This window comes from Ylistrum balloti, unplaced genomic scaffold (genome assembly GCF_031769215.1).
Source record: "Ylistrum balloti isolate Yb309-2 unplaced genomic scaffold, AGI_CSIRO_Ybal_v1 Utg369972, whole genome shotgun sequence".
NCBI lineage: Eukaryota > Metazoa > Mollusca > Bivalvia > Pectinida > Pectinidae > Ylistrum > Ylistrum balloti.
Window position 1 is genome coordinate 2,419,354 of NW_026782064.1, and position 20,085 is coordinate 2,439,438.

At 37.2% G+C, this 20,085-nt stretch overlaps 1 protein-coding gene across 1 annotated transcript; it reads left to right on the top strand.

Moving 5' to 3' along the window:
* Window positions 1-5,830: 5,830 nt before the first annotated feature.
* LOC132547696 (leucine-rich repeat and immunoglobulin-like domain-containing nogo receptor-interacting protein 2) lies at window positions 5,831-16,265 on the top strand. Its single transcript, XM_060211498.1, has 3 exons — window positions 5,831-5,898; window positions 7,862-7,884; window positions 14,632-16,265. Exons 2-3 carry the CDS (start codon window positions 7,882-7,884, stop codon window positions 16,042-16,044), a joined length of 1,416 nt encoding a protein of 471 aa, XP_060067481.1. The 5' UTR covers window positions 5,831-5,898; window positions 7,862-7,881; the 3' UTR covers window positions 16,045-16,265.
* Window positions 16,266-20,085: the final 3,820 nt, after the last annotated feature.

Sequence of the window (20,085 nt, forward strand, 5' to 3'; positions counted from 1 at the left end):
AGTTCCGGTCCAGTCTTGTGTGTTCATACTGTTGTATAACGTTCGAGTTCCGGTCTGGTCTTGTTTGTTCATACTGTTGTATAACGACCGAGTTCCGGTCTAGTCTTGTGTGGTCATACTATAGTACAACGTTCGAGTTCCGGTCTGGTCTTGTGTGTTCATACTGTTGTATAACAACCGAGTTCCGATCTAGTCTTGTGTGTTCATACTGTTGTATAACGAGTTCCGGTCTGGTCTTGTGTGTTCATACTGTTGTATAACGATCGAGTTCCAGTCTGATTTTGTGTGTTCATACTGTTGTATAACGTTCGAGTTCCGGTCTAGTTTTGTGTGTTCATACTGTTGTATAACGTTCGAGTTCCGGTCAGGTCTTGTGTGGTCATACTATTGTATGACGTTCGAGTTCCGGTCTGGTCTTGTGTGTTCATACTGTTGTATAACAACCGAGTTCCAATCTAGCCTTGTGTGTTCATACTGTTGTATAACGAGTTCCGGTCTGGTCTTGTGTGTTCATACTGTTGTATAACGATCGAGTTCCAGTCTGATTTTGTGTGTTCATACTGTTGTATAACGTTCGAGTTCCGGTCTAGTCTTGTGTGTTCATACTGTTGTATAACGTTCGAGTTCCGGTCAGGTCTTGTGTGGTCATACTATTGTATGACGTTCGAGTTCCGGTCTGGTCTTGTGTGTTCATACTGTTGTATAACGTTCGAGTTCCGGTCAGGTCTTGTGTGGTCATACTGTTGTATAACGATCGAGTTCCGGTCTGGTCTTGTGTGTTCTTATTGTTGTATAATGCCCGAGTTCCGGTCTACTCTTGTGTGTTCATACTGTTGTATAACGTTCGAGTTCTGGTCTAGTCTTGGGTGTTCATACTGTTGTATAACGATCGAGTTCCGATCTCATCTTTATTTAGATGTGATCAGAAGTCAGCATTGCTTGTATGTGAAGTACCGTTTCCTTACTTGTAACACAAACGCGTTAAATCACTCTTCCTAGTGGTTGTATTGCTTCCTTGATAATTTGATGATTTTATTATTTTTTTTCAGCCATAAACAGTCACAAGATAAATCATTTTCCCGTTATACAATATCAAATTTTATTTCATGTCCTTTTAATGTTTTACTCAGATCTGAATTTAATTTCCTGTTGTCATCTTTCCATGGTATACTTTATCCACGGACTTGTATATTTAAGTCCGTGCTTTATCGAAATATTCATTTTGCACCTCAGTGAAATGATTCTTCCAATCTCCAACTTTTCATGTGAATGAAAATGAAATAAAATGATGAATGAAAAAATAGGATAAATAATCAATAATGATGAAATGTTAAGCAGGGTGACAGATACTACAGCACAAAATGACTGCAAGCCACAAGTAATAAACATTTGCTGTCAATTATCATATTCCAGTTATCTATGTTCGAGTTATTTCCCTTAGCACCACTCTCCGGTAAAGAGGAGTTACTTCCCTCAGTACCACTTTCCGATAGACAGTGGACGAAGAGCGTCAATGTGACACTGACTCGAAAGTAGAACGTCAAATAGCAATAAAACATTTTTCATTTACGAAAATAAAGTATATCGGTATGAGAACATCATAATGGTATCATGATCGATAGAAAGTTACACTCGTATGAGTGTTATGTTGACTTAATTGAACTCGGCCAATGATACTAAACTGCCAAAGGTTATGCACCATAACCAATCATTGTGTATGGTTGATGAAGGTAGGTATTATCACAGTGTATAGTTGGAGTCTGATGTTGTCACTGTGTGTAGTTGATAAAGGTTTGTTATCACTGTTTATAGTTGATGAAGGTTTGTGTTATCACTGTGTGTAGTTGATAAAGGTTTGTTATCACTGTTTATAGTTGATGAAGGTTTGTGTTATCACTGTGTGTAGCTGATGAAGGTTTGTTATCACTGTTTATAGTTGATGAAGGTTTGTGTTATCACTGTTTATAGTTGATGAAGGTTTGTGTTATCACTGTGTGTAGCTGATGAAGGTTTGTTATCACTGTTTATAGTTGATGAAGGTTTGTGTTATCACTGTGTGTAGATGATGAAGGTTTGTGTTATCACTGTGTGTAGTTGATGAAGGTTTGTTATCACTGTTTATAGTTGATGAAGGTTTGTGTTATCACTGTGTGGTTGACGAAGGTTTGTGTTATCACTGTTTATAGTTGATGAAGGTTTGTGTTATCACTGTTTATAGTTGATGAAGGTTTGTGTTATCACTGTTTATAGTTGATGAAGGTTTGTGTTATCACTGTTTATAGTTGATGAAGGTTTGTGTTATCACTGTTTATAGTTGATGAAGGTTTGTGTTATCACTGTGTGTAGTTGATAAAGGTTTGTTATCACTGTGTGTGGTTGATGAAGGTTTGTGTTATCACTGTGCGTGGTTGATGAAGGTTTGTGTTATCACTGTTTATAGTTGATGAAGGTTTGTGTTATCACTGTTTATAGTTGATGAAGGTTTGTGTTATCACTGTTTATAGTTGATGAAGGTTTGTGTTATCACTGTTTATAGTTGACGAAGGTTTGTGTTATCACTGTTTATAGTTGATGAAGGTTTGTGTTATCACTGTTTATAGTTGATGAAGGTTTGTGTTATCACTGTGTGGTTGACGAAGGTTTGTGTTATCACTGTTTATAGTTCATGAAGGTATGTGTTATCACTGTATTGTTGATGAAGGTTTGTGTTATCACTGTGTGTGTTTGATGAAGGTTTGTGTTATCACTGTGTGTGGTTGATGAAGGTTTGTTATCACTGTTTATAGTTGATGAAGGTTTGTGTTATCACTGTATTGTTGATGAAGGTTTGTGTTATCACTGTGCGTGGTTGATGAAGGTTTGTGTTATCACTGTGTGTGGTTGATGAAGGTTTGTGTTATCACTGTGCGTGGTTGATGAAGGTTTGTGTTGTCACTGTGCTTGGTTGATGAAGGTTTGTGTTATCACTGTTTATAGTTCATGAAGGTTTGTGTTATCACTGTTTATAGTTGATGAAGGTTTGTGTTATCACTGTTTATAGTTGATGAAGGTTTGTGTTATCACTGTTTATAGTTCATGAAGGTTTGTGTTATCACTGTGCGTGTTTGATGAAGGTTTGTGTTATCACTGTGTGTGTTTGATGAAGGTTTGTGTTATCACTGTGTGTGGTTGATGAAGGTTTGTTATCACTGTTTATAGTTGATGAAGGTTTGTGTTATCACTGTATTGTTGATGAAGGTTTGTGTTATCACTGTTTATAGTTGATGAAGGTTTGTGTTATCACTGTGTGTGGTTGATGAAGGTTTGTGTTATCACTGTGCGTGGTTGTTGAAGGTTTGTGTTATCACTGTGCGTGGTTGATGAAGGTTTGTGTTATCACTGTGTGTGGTTGATGAATGTTTGTGTTATCACTGTGCGTGGTTGTTGAAGGTTTGTGTTATCACTGTGCGTGGTTGATGAAGGTTTGTGTTATCACTGTGCGTGGTTGATGAAGGTTTGTGTTATCACTGTGCGTGGTTGTTGAAGGTTTGTGTTATCACTGTGCGTGGTTGATGAAGGTTTGTGTTATCACTGTTTATAGTTGATGAAGGTTTGTGTTATCACTGTGCGTGGTTGATGAAGGTTTGTGTTATCACTGAAATATTAAACAGATAAAGGTTGACAAGGATTACACTACCAGTGGATTTCGTGAGCAATATTTAACCACTATATCATATGCCAACGATACTGTATCTGTAAATTGTATAAAACAACGAAATTTCAGCCCCACGAAAATAATTTTTTTTGAAGTATGTGAAATTCGTGACTAGTGATTCCGTCAGTCCTCATCCTTCCTATCTCATACTGATATAACCGATCAAGCTTGATAGATTGTAAACGTCCATTTTGTTACTGAGTAATAACCATATTCCAGATTTACAAAAATTGTATTTGATCGGTTACACAGCTATCTGTAATACTGCTAATCTTTAAGTGGGATCGAAGCCTGATGTGTGAAGACCCTGTTTGATATGCTCTTATCAAAGAACATAAACGATTGAAATATTTTTAAACAAAGCGTTCAAAGTCCAGGTCACGGCGTTTAATTCAGCTGATTTAGAGAACATTTTGTAAATGCATCACGACCAAACATCGTGGTTAATATCTGTCCTGATTTCTTACCCCCTGGGTTACTAAACATCCTTATCTACCCCAATCTATGTTTGAATAGTGTGCAGCTTTGGGGAATACAGGTAGAGAGCGGTATATCTTGTGTGTATCCATCACATCCGTATTCCCAAGGTCAGGACGATTAAAAAGGGCCTTACCATGTCTCGTTTAATACGCTTTTAATATCTTATTTGTTTCATATTAATAGTCCCTCACCCTCCTCACCCTTTCCTCACCCTCCTCACCACCCCACCGTCCCCTCACCCCCGAGACGACAAAGGATTAGAGTTCAATCAACGACTTGTAAAAACAATATCAATAAAACGATAGTTCAGGACGGTACAGTGATATGCAGGTCACAATTTCGCGTTGCTATTCTGTACAAATATGCACCAATCAAAGGTTTTGGAACACGGAGGGTCTTGTTGTATCTGTTTACTAGATCTGCTATCTTATTTATTTACCTCCAGCTGTGTTTTCTAACTAAACGTTGTCAGATAGAATCCTTGTTATCTATAACAGTGTCAACTTCCTTGTTCGAAAGAAACTCTCAAAAGAAACCATATAATGACATCGATTTTAAATCTAAATTGTTATTGTAACCAACATAGATCTGTTTTATTTCATATCTTTTTCGATAAGTGCACATTCTCTCTCAATTACATGACAGAAACAAAAAATACAAACAAACAAACAAACAAACAAACAACAATTAAACAAAACCAAATACAAAAAGAAACCAGAAACTAAATACCAAAAAAGTGATAATTGTCAACACATGGTATAATTTATGGAATTTTGTAAACATTTTGGTTTCGTACACCTTCACATCTGAATTTAGACATCTTTTGCGACCGATTAACAGTTTAGGTCCTTTACCGAATACTCCTAAAAGGACGAAGTATTTATACATGATGTAATTTAAGTCACCATTGGCCTCGACTGTATCAAATTCAAAATTTGTGTTGATAATAATAAATAATAAATACATAAATGATAATAATAGATGTTATTCGCTTGTTTGTCCTGTTTTGTACAGTATGATGCAACTCTTAATGTAATAAAGATAAGTTCATTACATTAAGCGTAACGGTCACAACGCTTAATGTAACAATGGTTACATTAGCGTCGTTATTACATTAAGAGTTGCCTCACAGTATGCAATGAAAAGATATATCAAAACCAATGTTATTTAAACATAAACACCGCGCTTTTGAGATCATGTGTCATTGGTTACTAGAGACCTTTTCTGATTTGATAACTCTTTTTTAACATGTTTCGATGTGAATTTAAGACATGGTTCGTTATGTCTAGAGGAAACCAGGATTCGATGTCTGGGATTTAATACACACATGTTATTCATGCAACCGGCATCGAAATAGGTAATTAACACCATCACCCCCTCCACCCCCTAACTAGGTGACGGATAAATGACAAGATGTCCGGCGAGGGAAATATCCCGTATTGAAATCGATCATGAGACAACGGTAAAAAAGGCACACATTTAAATTAACGCTTCGTGTGTTTCAAAATAATATTTGAAGATGCACATTCAGTACACATTTTTCAAAACAGCTAATCACGTGTTAGGTAAAACGTTAAGGATCTTCGCAACTGAAACATCTGACCACGTGACTGCTTCTCAGGGATCACATTAGTTCTTTAAGGCGCGTTCCAACAGAGATACAAGGTGCGTGGAGGTGCGTTCGATCACCACGTTTGTTTAACGAAGATATAGTGTGGTTCAAGGTAAGTGTAATATAATGTATATTGCTATTGGACTCAATCAATATGATTTTTTTTCTTAACTTAAAAAAACATTAGTATAAGGGACTTACAAAAAATATCGAACACAGATCAATTTCCTTTATCATCTACTATGATATTCAAATGAGACAATGATTATTTCATGGTTTGACAGCATCTTCATCTTTTGATAAAATACATTGAAGAAATAATTTTGTTTCATCCTTTTTTGTTTTTGTTTTTGAAAGCTAAGTTTGTAAATGATTTTCATTTTGCATTTATTTGAACAACGAGATTTTGTGTTTATATTTTCACTATGAAAAGGTAAAGAAAAAAACTGACTTACGACAACTTTGTATATCAAGTAACATATTAATCGAATGCAGATCTACATTACTTAATTCTATTATTTTCACAGTGCTATAAACAAACGATAGAAAAAATCGAATGCATATTTAATTACATTGTTGGAAAATTTCCTTTCTCCGGATTTGAAGCGATACTTTATGTGAACTATAGAATGTAAAACGTTTTAATATTCTTACATATTGTAATTCATGTTAAAATTCCTGCATTGTAGCCAAAATTATGAATATTGAGATTTCTGTTATTAATCTCGTGTATTAAATTTCATTTAAATCTAGTTTTAAACTCTGATAAAGATTTTACATAAAATTGATTATTGGGAAATCGAAAAACACGAAAGCCCACAAATCCATAAATTTCAAGCTACATTATACATATGTATTTTAATCGTTTAAATATTGGAATAGATATGGAATGGAATATTTTGAGGTTGACTCCAGAGATTCGTGAAAGAAAATAGGGGAATAAAATATTATCAGTAATATGTCACATCCTATCAAATTGTTTATCGAGATATTTGAGAGTCATAACAAAAAAGATCGATTACGTCACATTCACAACCATGTATGGTAATAGAGCGTTGTACGGACACAAGAGATTAGCAACTTTCAAAGCAATTTTAGAATTAGATATAGCAGGGCCGAATAAAGAATTAACCTTCGTCAAGAGGCTGTTTCGTCTCTCTAGGACCAGGCAGTGACACCTAGTATTTTTAAACTATGGATGACAGAGGGGAAAAAAACGGGACGAAATGAAATGTGTGAAAAAAATCCAGATGAGAGAGTTATTAATAGACACTAAACTTTATTTATTTTACAACAATTCCCAAACAAGTTTTTCCAACTTATATTAATCACTCTTGTTGGCCCGGATGAAAGCGCGCGAGGGGTCTTACTGTGGGAGGAAACCGGAGTACCCACGGAAAACCCACGTGGTCGGGCAGGTGACTCCATACCTCTTCACATCCATTCCGGGAATCAAATCCCGTACGGCTAGGTGAAAGGCGAGTGCGTTACCACTGCGTCACCCGACTATTACAGTTATCAACGCCATAATTCAATAAATACAATACATTTTGATATTAGATGTTTCAAATGAGCGTAATGGCCGAGGTATTCTGATCTACATGTACTATCCGAATAAATTAAGTCGTAACATACAGGTTAAGGTAAATCCCGAGGATACACGTATGCCAGTAGTTTCTTGTAATTCCGAGTATTGTACAAAAGACACACAAATGGATAGTAAATTACTAGTACATTAATGTATTTTATTGGGTTGATAAATACTTCGAAATCTCTGCAAAATGTTATGCATGATGTATACAGAAACGTGTATAAGGTAATTAGGCATTACATCAATGACTGGGGGCGAGGTCAGCCCGGTTATTGTAATGATGTCAGTAGGGAAATCCTAAATATGTGTACAGGTAATTAAATACTGTGGTTTACTTAACATAATTCAGAAAACTGTTTACGGAATCAAATTTACTTTTGACAAAATTAATCAACAAAATCAAATAAAAATGAAAAATCGTAGAAAATTAGAAATAAAGATATTATTTTGGAATAACCGGAATCTCTCTATGTTTGTATTTCAGGGTCCAGGGTTCAAGGGACAATGGTATGTATTTCTGTGATAAGTTTGTTTAGTAATACTCAGGCTAATAGAATGGATTATACAAATACTATAATATTAGGTACAGTAACTTCTGCTAAGGCTGATGCAATAACTTTTAGAACGGTGGACAAGATTCTGCCGACTCACTGGTTAAGTAAGGTGGACAAGATTCTGCCGACTCACTGGTTAAGTAAGGTGGACAAGATTCTGCCGACTCACTGGTTAAGTAAGGTGGTCAAGATTCTGTCGACTCACTGTTTAAGTAAAGTGGACAAGATTCTGTCGACTCAATGTTTAAGTAAAGTGGACACGATTCTGTAGACTCATTGGTTAAGTAACGTGAACAAGATTCTGCCGACTCACTGGTTAAGTAAGGTGGACAAGAATCTGTCGATTCACTGGTTAGGTAAGATGGACAAGATTATGTCGACTCACTGTTTAAGTAAGGTAAACAAGATTTTGTAGCCTCACTGTTTAGGTAAGGTAAACAAGATTCTGTCGACTCACTGTTTAAGTAAGGTAAACAAGAGTCTGTCGACTCACTTTTTAAGAAAGGTGAACAAGATTCTGTCCACTCACTGTTTGAGTAAGATGGACAAGATTCTGTCCACTCACTGTTTAAGTAAAGTGGAAAAGATTCTGCCGACTCACTGTTTAAGTAAGGTGGACAAGATTCTGTCGATTAACTGGTTAGGTAAGGTGGACGAGATTATGTAGTCTCACTGTTTAAGTAAGGTAAACAAGATTCTGTCGACTCACTGTTTAAGTTAGGTGGACAAGATTCTGTCGACTCACTGTTTGAATAAGGAGAACAAGATTCTGCCGACTCACTGTTTAAGTAAGGTGTACAAGATTCTGTCGACTTACTGTTTAAGTAAAGTGGACAAGATTCTGTCGACTCACTGTTTAAGTAAAGTTAACAAGATTCTGTCGACTCACTGTTTGAGTACGATGGAAAAGATTCTGTCGTCTAACTGTTTAAGTAAAGTGGACAAGATTCTGTCGACTCACTGTTTAAGTAAAGTGGAAAAGATTTACTCACTGTTTAAGTAAGGTGGACAAGATTCTGTCGATTAACTGGTTAGGTAAGGTGGACGAGATTATGTAGTCTCACTGTTTAAGTAAGGTAAACAAGATTCTGTCGACTCACTGTTTAAGTTAGGTGGACAAGATTCTGTCGACTCACTGTTTGAATAAGGAGAACAAGATTCTGCCGACTCACTGTTTAAGTAAGGTGTACAAGATTCTGTCGACTCACTGTTTAAGTAAAGTTAACAAGATTCTGTCGACTCACTGTTTAAGTAAAGTGGACAAGATTCTGTCGACTCACTGTTTAAGTAAAGTGGACAAGATTCTGTCGACTCACTGTTTGAGTAAGGTGAACAAGATTCTGTCTGTTTAAGTAAAGATTGGAAAAGACTGGTCTAACTGTTTAAGTAAAGTGGACAAGAGATTATGTGAACAAGAGTCGACTCACTGTTTAAGTAAGGTAAAACAAGATTCTGTCGACTCACTGTTTTAGTAAAGTTGGACCAGATTCTGTCGTCTCACTGTTTAAGTAAGGTAAACAAGATTCTGTCGACTCACTGTTTAAGTAAAGTGGACAAGATTCTGTCGACTCACTGGTTAAGTAAAGTTAACAAGATTCTGTCGACTCACTGTTTGAGTAGGGTGAACAAGATTCTGTCGACTCACGTCTCACTCACTGTTTAAGTAAGTGGACAAGATTCTGTCGACTCACTGTTTGAGTAAGGTGAACAAGATTCTGTCGACTCACTGTTTAAGTAAGGTGGACGAGATTATGTAGTCTCACTGTTTAAGTAAGGTGGACAAGATTCTGTCGTCTAACTGTTTAAGTAAAGTGGACAAGATTCTGTCGTCTCACTGTTTAAGTAAGTTGTAAACAAGATTCTGTCGACTCACTGTTTAAGTCAGGTGGACAAGATTCTGTCGACTCACTGTTTAAGTAAATTTGACAAGATTCTGGTTAAGTAAAGTGTAGACTTACTGAGTAAGGTGGACAAGATTCTGTCGACTCACTGTTTGAATAAGGAGAACAAGATTCTGTCACCGACTCACTGTTTAAGTAAGGTGTAAGTAAGGTGTACAAGATTCTGTCGACTTACTGTTTAAGTAAAGTGGACAAGATTCTGTCGACTCACTGTTTAAGTAAAGTTAACAAGATTCTGTCGACTCACTGTTTGAGTACGATGGAAAAGATTCTGTCGTCTAACTGTTTAAGTAAAGTGGACAAGATTCTGTCGACTCACTGTTTAAGTAAAGTGGAAAAGATTCTGCCGACTCACTGTTTAAGTAAGGTGGACAAGATTCTGTCGATTAACTGGTTAGGTAAGGTGGACGAGATTATGTAGTCTCACTGTTTAAGTAAGGTAAACAAGATTCTGTCGACTCACTGTTTAAGTTAGGTGGACAAGATTCTGTCGACTCACTGTTTGAATAAGGAGAACAAGATTCTGCCGACTCACTAAGGTGTTTAAGACAAGATTCTGATTAACTGTTTAAGTAAAGTTAACGAGATTATGACTCACTGTTTAAGTAAGGTGGACAAGATTCTGTCGACTCACTGTTTAAGTAAAGTGGACAAGATTCTGTCGTCTCACTGTTTGAGTACGATGGAAAAGATTCTGTCGTCTAACTGTTTAAGTAAAGTGGACAAGATTCTGTCGACTCACTGTTTGAGTAAGGTGAACAAGATTCTGTCGACTCACTGTTTAAGTAAGGTGGACAAGATTCTGTCGACTCACTGTTTAAGTAAAGTGGACAAGATTCTGTCGTCTCACTGTTTAAGTAAGGTAAACAAGATTCTGTCGATTAACTGGTTAGGTAAGGTGGACGAGATTATGTAGTCTCACTGTTTAAGTAAGGTGGACAAGATTCTGTCGTCTAACTGTTTAAGTAAAGTGGACAAGATTCTGTCGTCTCACTGTTTAAGTAAGGTAAACAAGATTCTGTCGACTCACTGTTTAAGTAAAGTGGACAAGATTCTGTCGACTCACTGGTTAAGTAAAGTTAACAAGATTCTGTCGACTCACTGTTTGAGTAAGGTGAACAAGATTCTGTCGACTCACTGTTTAAGTAAGGTGGACAAGATTCTGTCGACTCACTGTTTAAGTAAAGTGGACAAGATTCTGTCGTCTCACTGTTTAAGTAAGGTAAACAAGATTCTGTCGATTAACTGGTTAGGTAAGGTGGACGAGATTATGTAGTCTCACTGTTTAAGTAAGGTGGACAAGATTCTGTCGTCTAACTGTTTAAGTAAAGTGGACAAGATTCTGTCGTCTCACTGTTTAAGTAAGGTAAACAAGATTCTGTCGACTCACTGTTTAAGTAAAGTGGACAAGATTCTGTCGACTCACTGTTTAAGTAAATTTGACAAGATTCTGTAGACTTACTGTTTAAGTAAGGTAGAAAAGATTATGTCGTTTCACTGTTTGAATGAGGTGGACAAGATTCTGTCGACTCACTGTTTAAGTAAGGTAAACAAGATTCTGTCGACTCACTGTTTAAGTAAAGTGTACAAGATTCTGTCGACTCACTGTTTAAGTAAAGTGGACACGATTCTGTCGACTCACTGGTTAAGTACAGTGAACAAGATTCTGTCGACTCACTGTTTAAGTAAAGTGTACAAGATTCGGTCGACTCACTGTTTAAGTAAAGTGTACAAGATTCTGTCGACTCACTGGTTAAGTAAAGTGGACACGATTCTGTAGACTCACTGTTTAAGTAAGGTAAACAAGATTCTGTCGACTCACTGGTTAAGTAACGTGAACAAGATTCTGTCGACTCACTGTTTAAGTAAGATGGACAAGATTCTGTCGACTCACTGTTTAAGTAAAGTGGACAAGATTCTGTCGACTCACTGGTTAAGTAAGGTGGACAAGATTCTGTCGACTCACTGTTTAAGTAAAGTGGACAAGATTCTGTCGACTCACTGGTTAAGTAAGGTGGACAAGATTCTGTCGACTCACTGTTTAAGTAAATTGAACAAGATTCTGTAGACTCACTGTTTAAGTAAGGTAGAAAAGATGATGTCGTTTCACTGTTTGAATGAGGTGGACAAGATTCTGTCTACTGGCTGTTTAAATGAGGTGGACAAGATTCTGTCTCCTGGCTGTTTAAATGAGGTGGACAAGATTCTGTCTACTGGCTGTTTAAATGAGGTGGACAAGATTCTGTCTACTGGCTGTTTAAATGAGGTGGACAAGATTCTGTCGACTCACTGTTCAAGTAAGGTGAACAAGATTCTGTCGTCTCATTGTTAAAGTAAGGTGAATAAGATTCTATCGACTCACTGTTTAAATGAGGTGGACAAGATTCTGTCGTCCCACTGTTTAAATCAGGTGGACAAGATTCTGTCGACTCACTGTTTAAGTAAAGTGGACAAGATTCTGTCTATTCGCTGGTTAAGTAAGGTGGACACGATTCTGTCGACTCACTGGTTAAGTAAAGTGGACACGATTCTGTAGACTCACTGTTTAAGTAAAGTGTACAAGATTCTGTCGACTCACTGTTTAAGTAAAGTGTACAAGATTCTGTCGACTCACTGTTTAAGTAAAGTGTACACGATTCTGTCGACTCACTGTTTAAGTAAAATGAACAAGATTCTGTCGTCTCATTGTTAAAGTAAGGTGAATAAGATTCTGTCGTCTCATTGTTAAAGTAAGGTGAATAAGATTCTGTCGTCTCATTGTTAAAGTAAGGTGAATAAGATTCTGTCTACTGGCTGTTTAAATGAGGTGGACAAGATTCTGTCGACTCACTGTTCAAGTAAGGTGAACAAGATTCTGTCGTCTCATTGTTAAAGTAAGGTGAATAAGATTCTGTCGACTCACTGTTTAAATGAGGTGGACAAGATTCTGTCGTCCCACTGTTTAAATCAGGTGGACAAGATTCTGTCGACTCACTGTTTAAGTAAAGTGGACAAGATTCTGTCTATTCGCTGGTTAAGTAAGGTGGACACGATTCTGTCGACTCACTGGTTAAGTAAAGTGGACACGATTCTGTAGACTCACTGTTTAAGTAAAGTGTACAAGATTCTGTCGACTCACTGTTTAAGTAAAGTGTACAAGATTCTGTCGACTCACTGTTTAAGTAAAGTGGACACGATTCTGTCGACTCACTGGCTAAGTAAGTGAACAAGATTCTGTCGACTCACTGTTTAAGTAAAGTGGACACGATTCTGTCGACTCACTGGCTAAGTAAAGTGAACAAGATTCTGTCGACTCACTGTTTAAGTAAGGTGGACAAAATTATGTCGACTCACTGTTTAAGTAAGGTGGACAAGATTCTGTAGACTCACTGTGTAAGTAAGGTAAACAAGATTAATTTGTTTCACTGGTTAAGTAAGACGGACAAGATTCTGTAGACTCACTGTTTAAGTAAGGTGGACAAGATTCTGTCGACTCACTGTTTAAGTAAGGTAAACAAGATTCTGTCGACTCACTGGTTAAGTAACGTGAACAAGATTCTGTCGTCTCAATGTTTAAATCAGGTGGGCAAGATTCTGTCGACTCACTGTTTAAGTAAAGTGGACAAGATTCTGTCGACTCACTGGTTAGGTAAGGTGTACAAGATTCTGTCGACTCACTGTTTAAGTGGACAAGATTCTGTCGACTCACTGGTTCAGTAAGGTGGACAAGATTCTGTCGTCCCAATGTTTAAATCAGGTGGGCAAGATTCTGTCGACTCACTGTTTAAGTTAGGTGGATAGGTTTCTTTCGACTCACTGGTTAAGTAAGGTGGGCAAGATACTGTTGTCTCAATGTTTAAATCAGGTGGGCAAGATTCTGTCGACTCACTGTTTAAGTAAGGTGGATAAGATTCTGTCGACTCACTGTTTAAATCAGGTGGGCAAGATTCTGTCGACTCACTGGTTAAGTAAGGTGGACAAGATTCTGTCGACTCACTGGTTAAGTATGGTGGACAAAATTCTGTCGACTCACTGTTTAAGTAAGGTGAACAAGATTCTGTCGACTCACCGTTTAAGTAAGGTGGACAATATTCTGTCGACTCACTGGTTAAGTAACGTGAACAAGATTCTGTCGTCTCACTGTTTAAATCAGGTGGGCAAGATTCTGTCGACTCACTGTTTAAGTAAGGTGGATAAAATTCTGTCGACTCACTGGTTAATTAAAGTGAACAAGATTCTGTCGACTCAATGTTTAAGTAAGGTTGACAAGATTCTGTCGACTCACTGGTTAATTAAAGTGAACAAGATTATGTCGACTCACTGTTTAAGTAAGGTGGACAAGATTCTGTCGACTCACTGATTAAGTAAGGTGGACAAAATTGATCGGCCCTGTTGGTAATGAACTGGATAATATTCAGCAACCTTTTCTAGATTTTCCCGCAGCTATTAATAAGTGTACTGGACTAAATGGTAGATGTTGTGTCGTAGACGGTATTATCTATTTCAACAGACTACGTTCTCGAGACTACAGTGTCACGTAAACAGAATAAAATTGGAAATTTATTGTTGTAGAAAGTATTTCATAATTAGATATAGGTTTTTTGAAACAAACGTTGATTAAAGTCATGAAACGTGGTTTAAATAATTTTATGTATAAACATATTCTATTTTGAAGGAAGACTGAATCCCTCAAAGGACTTAAACTTCCGAATGACTGATAAAAATAGAATTTTATTCAATATACAGAGTTAAAGTCTGAAATGTACCAATAATAAATTACTACATTAGAATGTCTTATCCCGTTTATTTCTATTTTTCAGAAGGGCGTAACACTTCTCTTTCTGGTGACCTTGACAGCGTTTCTCTCTGACGTAACAGATGCTGCCACGTGCCCCCTCGCTGCCAGTCTTGGGTGCTTTTGTCAGAACGGCGTTGTTGACTGCACCAATAAAAACCTTGATGCAGTCCCACCATTCAGCAGCGCAGGATGGGATCAATTCACGATCGTCAGACTCTCTAAAAACAACATTACAAGCGTCCCTAGCAACGCCTTCCTCCACATCAATGTGACCACAATCGAGCTTGACTACAATAACATCAATCATATAGCAACAGATGCTTTCGCGGGGATTTCAAATTATCTAACCACGTTAGATTTGGAGGGAAACAAACTCATCGCAGCGTCTGAGGCTTTCAAACACCTTCCACATCTGACCAGTCTGAATATTTTGCACAACCCTGTCCGATCAGTCCCTGATCCAGTCTTGTACGCCCTCGGTTCAACACTTCTGGACTTCAGCTTTGGAGATGATGGCTTGGATATTTGGCCAACAACACTGAATCACTTACAAACACTGAAAAGTCTTCGGTTTGAAGGTTTGGGCATGAAAAATATCCCCTTTGCTGCATTCCATGGATTTGAACTGACGTTACGTAAACTCACCTTACGTAGGACCGGGATATCGGCTGTGCCCAGGGCAATAAAAGAACTGCTTTACCTGGAGGAATTATATTTTGAAGATAACATTAATGTTCATGACTCGGGGATAATTGAGAGCGCCTTCCAAACGGCTCGTCCTGGTGGAGGATCGCCAATTCAAACCCTTAGTCTAAAGAATAACAGCCTGAGTACCTTTCCAACAGCACTCAAGGAATTACCCGAATTAACAACCTTCATCATGGATGATAACCGCCTGTGGTATATCAACGACGCCATGGTGTCGTATGTGCGGGGTTACATGTTTAATGTCAGTCTGCGGGGTTGCAGCCTTGATCGCGTCCCACAAGCCATTCTTCGTATCAAGCATCTCCAGAACCTTGACCTTTCCAAGAACAATATAAATAGCATATATAGTAACGATTTCACCTTCAATGATGGAAGTTTACACCACGAGCACTTGAAGTTTTTGAACCTCGCCAGTAATCCGTTAGCGTACATAGCTAGTACCTCCTTCGAACGTCTCGCCGCGCTCACAGAAGTTAACATCACATCGACCGCGCTAAAGGCGATTCCATGTGCCTTGGGTAATGTTCCCAGCCTCTCCAAGGTTTATGTTCACAATACACCTGTTGAGTGCACCTGTGACTTAAAGTGGATACAGGCGACCGAAGCCAGCCACGTTACCTTCGAGGGTGAGTGCGAAACCATCACACAGAACATACAAGACTACATCACCAAACGGATTCCATTATGTCCCAACGATATCAGTAGCCGGACCCGCTGTCGTCCCTAGAAAACGATATCGCTCGCCGGACACATATATCGCTGTCTAAGTCCTCCACGTGACACTCGTATTAAATAAACTGGTTAAAAATCGCCATTTTCAGAAAATGAAATCTGTTTTTCACTTAGCATAATGCATTATTATGTACATACGTAGTGGATTTCTTACCTTTATACTGGCAATACCGACATTTCTTGTCTCTTGGTATAATATTAAAAACATTCACTCATTTTTGTAGTCATAACCACTTACAGGAAAATTATGCAAAGTTATTTCTCGGAACTTGTTCTCCGAATCATAACTTTCAGTAATCAAAGCTAAATATCTAAATAACATAATATTGCTTACCTTATATTGCAAAATCATATCTTCAAATGTTTTCCAAAAATATTTTTCGTTGGTATTTGATTTCGTTGAGAAATACTGATTATAAGATTACAAGCCGTTTACTTCACCGGGTTTTATCTTTCTATATATGGATATGTAAATTAGTCGATTTAGGATATCCACAAATTCAATGAATAGAATCCTCTACAGACGTTAGTGAATTCATCGTTAGTTCTTTAAAAGTCAGTCTTGATCATCGTCCATTGAAAGAACATCTGACACATCACTGAACCCAAGACCCTTTAGTTGAACAACTAAACTTTACAAGTAAAGAATAACACAAAGCACCTGAAGACTATATTTCCTTACTAGCGAATGCGCATGTCAACAACAATTTATGTTTAAGCCCAGACAAGTTGCCTCCCACTATCAATACAAATATCGTTTTGATTATCATTCTGCTGTTAGATCAGTTAATGAAGAGAACATGGTAACCGTTTGAGTCAAATGACCTAAACATGTTAGTTCTAATATGAAAATGATGAATCCGACCTGGGTAGATATTTCAGGTATAATCCGACCTTAACCAATGTTATGAAAATTCTTCCTCTTCATGCTCTACTATATTTTGAAATAAAAGAGTTTTGTCTGCAAAATCTTTCGTCAAAAATCATCTATAAAGTTGAAAAAGATGTTTCCTTAATCTATGATAAGGACTCTGAAATATAATCCCTGATCTGCCTGCTGAATCTATGATAAAGAATCTGAAATATAATCCCTGATCTGCCTGCTGAATCTATGATAAAGACTCTGAAATATAATCCCTGATCTGCCTGCTGAATCTATGATAAAGAATCTGAAATATAATCCCTGATCTGCCTGCTGAATCTATGATAAAGAATCTGAAATATAATCCGCGATCTGCCTGCTGAATCTATGATAAAGAATCTGAAATATAATCCCTGATCTGCCTGCTGAATCTATGATAAAGACTCTGAAATATAATCCGCGATCTGCCTGCTGAATCTATGATAAAGACTCTGAAATATAATCCCTGATCTGCCTGCTGAATCTATGATAAAGAATCTGAAATATAATCCCTGATCTGCCTGCTGAATCTATGATAAAGAATCTGAAATATAATCCCTGATCTGCCTGCTGAATCTATGATAAAGAATCTGAAATATAATCCCTGATCTGCCTGCTGAATCTATGATAAAGAATCTGAAATATAATCCCTGATCTGCCTGCTGAATCTATGATAAAGAATCTGAAATATAATCCCTGATCTGCCTGCTGAATCTATGATAAAGAATCTGAAATATAATCCCTGATCTGCCTGCTGAATCTATGATAAAGACTCTGAAATATAATCCGCTATGATAAAGACTCTGAAATATAATCCGCGATCTGCCTGCTGAATCTATGATAAAGACTCTGAAATATAATCCGCGATCTGCCTGCTGAATCTATGATAAAGAATCTGAAATATAATCCCTGATCTGCCTGCTGAATCTATGATAAAGAATCTGAAATATAATCCCTGATCTGCCTGCTGAATCTATGATAAAGAATCTGAAATATAATCCGCGATCTGCCTGCTGAATCTATGATAAAGACTCTGAAATATAATCCCTGATCTGCCTGCTGAATCTATGATAAAGAATCTGAAATATAATCCCTGATCTGCCTGCTGAATCTATGATAAAGAATCTGAAATATAATCCCTGATCTGCCTGCTGAATCTATGATAAAGAATCTGAAATATAATCCCTGATCTGCCTGCTGAATCTATGATAAAGACTCTGAAATATAATCCCTGATCTGCCTGCTGAATCTATGATAAAGAATCTGAAATATAATCCGTGATCTGCCTGCTGAATCTATGATAAAGAATCTGAAATATAATCCGTGATCTGCCTGCTGAATCTATGATAAAGAATCTGAAATATAATCCCTGATCTGCCTGCTGAATCTATGATAAAGAATCTATGAGAATATAATCTGCCTGCTGAATCTATGATAAAGACTCTGATCTGCCTGCTGAATCTATGATAAAGACTCTGAAATATAATCCCAGAACTGCCTGATGAAACTATGATAAAGACTCTGAAATATAATCCGCGATCTGCCTGCTGAATCTATGATGAGGAGTCTGAAATATAATACATGATCTGCCTGCTGAATCTATGATAAAGAATCTGAAATATAATCCGTGAGAATCTATGATAAAGACTCTGAAATATAATCCCTGATCTGCCTGCTGAATCTATGATAAAGAATCTGAAATATAATCCCTGATCTGCCTGCTGAATCTATGATAAAGAATCTGAAATATCTATCTGCCTGCTGAATCTATGATAAAGAATCTGAAATATAATCCCTGATCTGCCTGCTGAATCTATGATAAAGAATCTGAAATATAATCCGTGATCTGCCTGCTGAATCTATGATAAAGAATCTGAAATATAATCCCTGATCTGCCTGCTGAATCTATGATAAAGAATCTGAAATATAATCCGCGATCTGCCTGCTGAATCTATGATAAAGAATCTGAAATATGATCCTGAAATATAATCCCTGATCTGCCTGCTGAATCTATGATATCTGAAATATAAGATCTGCCTGCTGAATCTGAAATATAATGATATCTGAAATATAATCCGCGATCTGCCTGCTGAATCTATGATAAAGACTCTGAAATATAATCCGCGATCTGCCTGCTGAATCTATGATAAAGAATCTGAAATATAATCCGCGATCTGCCTGTTGAATCTATGATAAAGAATCTGAAATATAATCCGCGATCTGCCTGTTGAATCTATGATAAAGACTCTGATATATAACCCCTGATCTGCCTGCTGAATCTATGATAAAGACTCCGAAATATAATCCCTGATCTGCCTGCTGAATCTATGATAAAGAATCTGAAATATAATCCCTGATCTGCCTGCTGAATCTATGATAAAGACTCTGAAATATAATCCGCGATCTGCCTGCTGAATCTATGATAAAGACTCTGAAATATAATCCCTGATCTGCCTGCTGAATCTATGATAAAGAATCTGAAATATAATCCGCGATCTGCCTGCTGAATCTATGATAAAGACTCTGAAATATAATCCGCGATCTGCCTGCTGAATCTATGATAAGGACTCTGAAATATAATCCGCGATCTGCCTGCTGAATCTATGATAAAGAATCTGATATATAACCCCTGATCTGCCTGCTGAATCTATGATAAAGAATCTGAAATATAATCCGCGATCTGCCTGCTGAATCTATGATAAAGAATCTGAAATATAATCCGCGATCTGCCTGCTGAATCTATGATAAAGAATCTGAAATATAATCCGCGATCTGCCTGCTGAATCTATGATAAAGAATCTGATATATAACCCCTGATCTGCCTGCTGAATCTATGATAAAGAATCTGAAATATAATCCGCGATCTGCCTGCTCTGAAATATAATCCGCGTATGATAAAGAATCTGAAATATAATCCGCGATCTGCCTGCTGAATCTATGATAAAGAATCTGAAATATAATCCCTGATCTGCCTGCTGAATCTATGATAAAGAATCTGAAATATAATCCCTGATCTGCCTGCTGAATCTATGATAAAGAATCTGAAATATAATCCCTGATCTGCCTGCTGAATCTATGATAAAGAATCTGAAATATAATCCGCGATCTGCCTGCTGAATCTATGATAAAGACTCT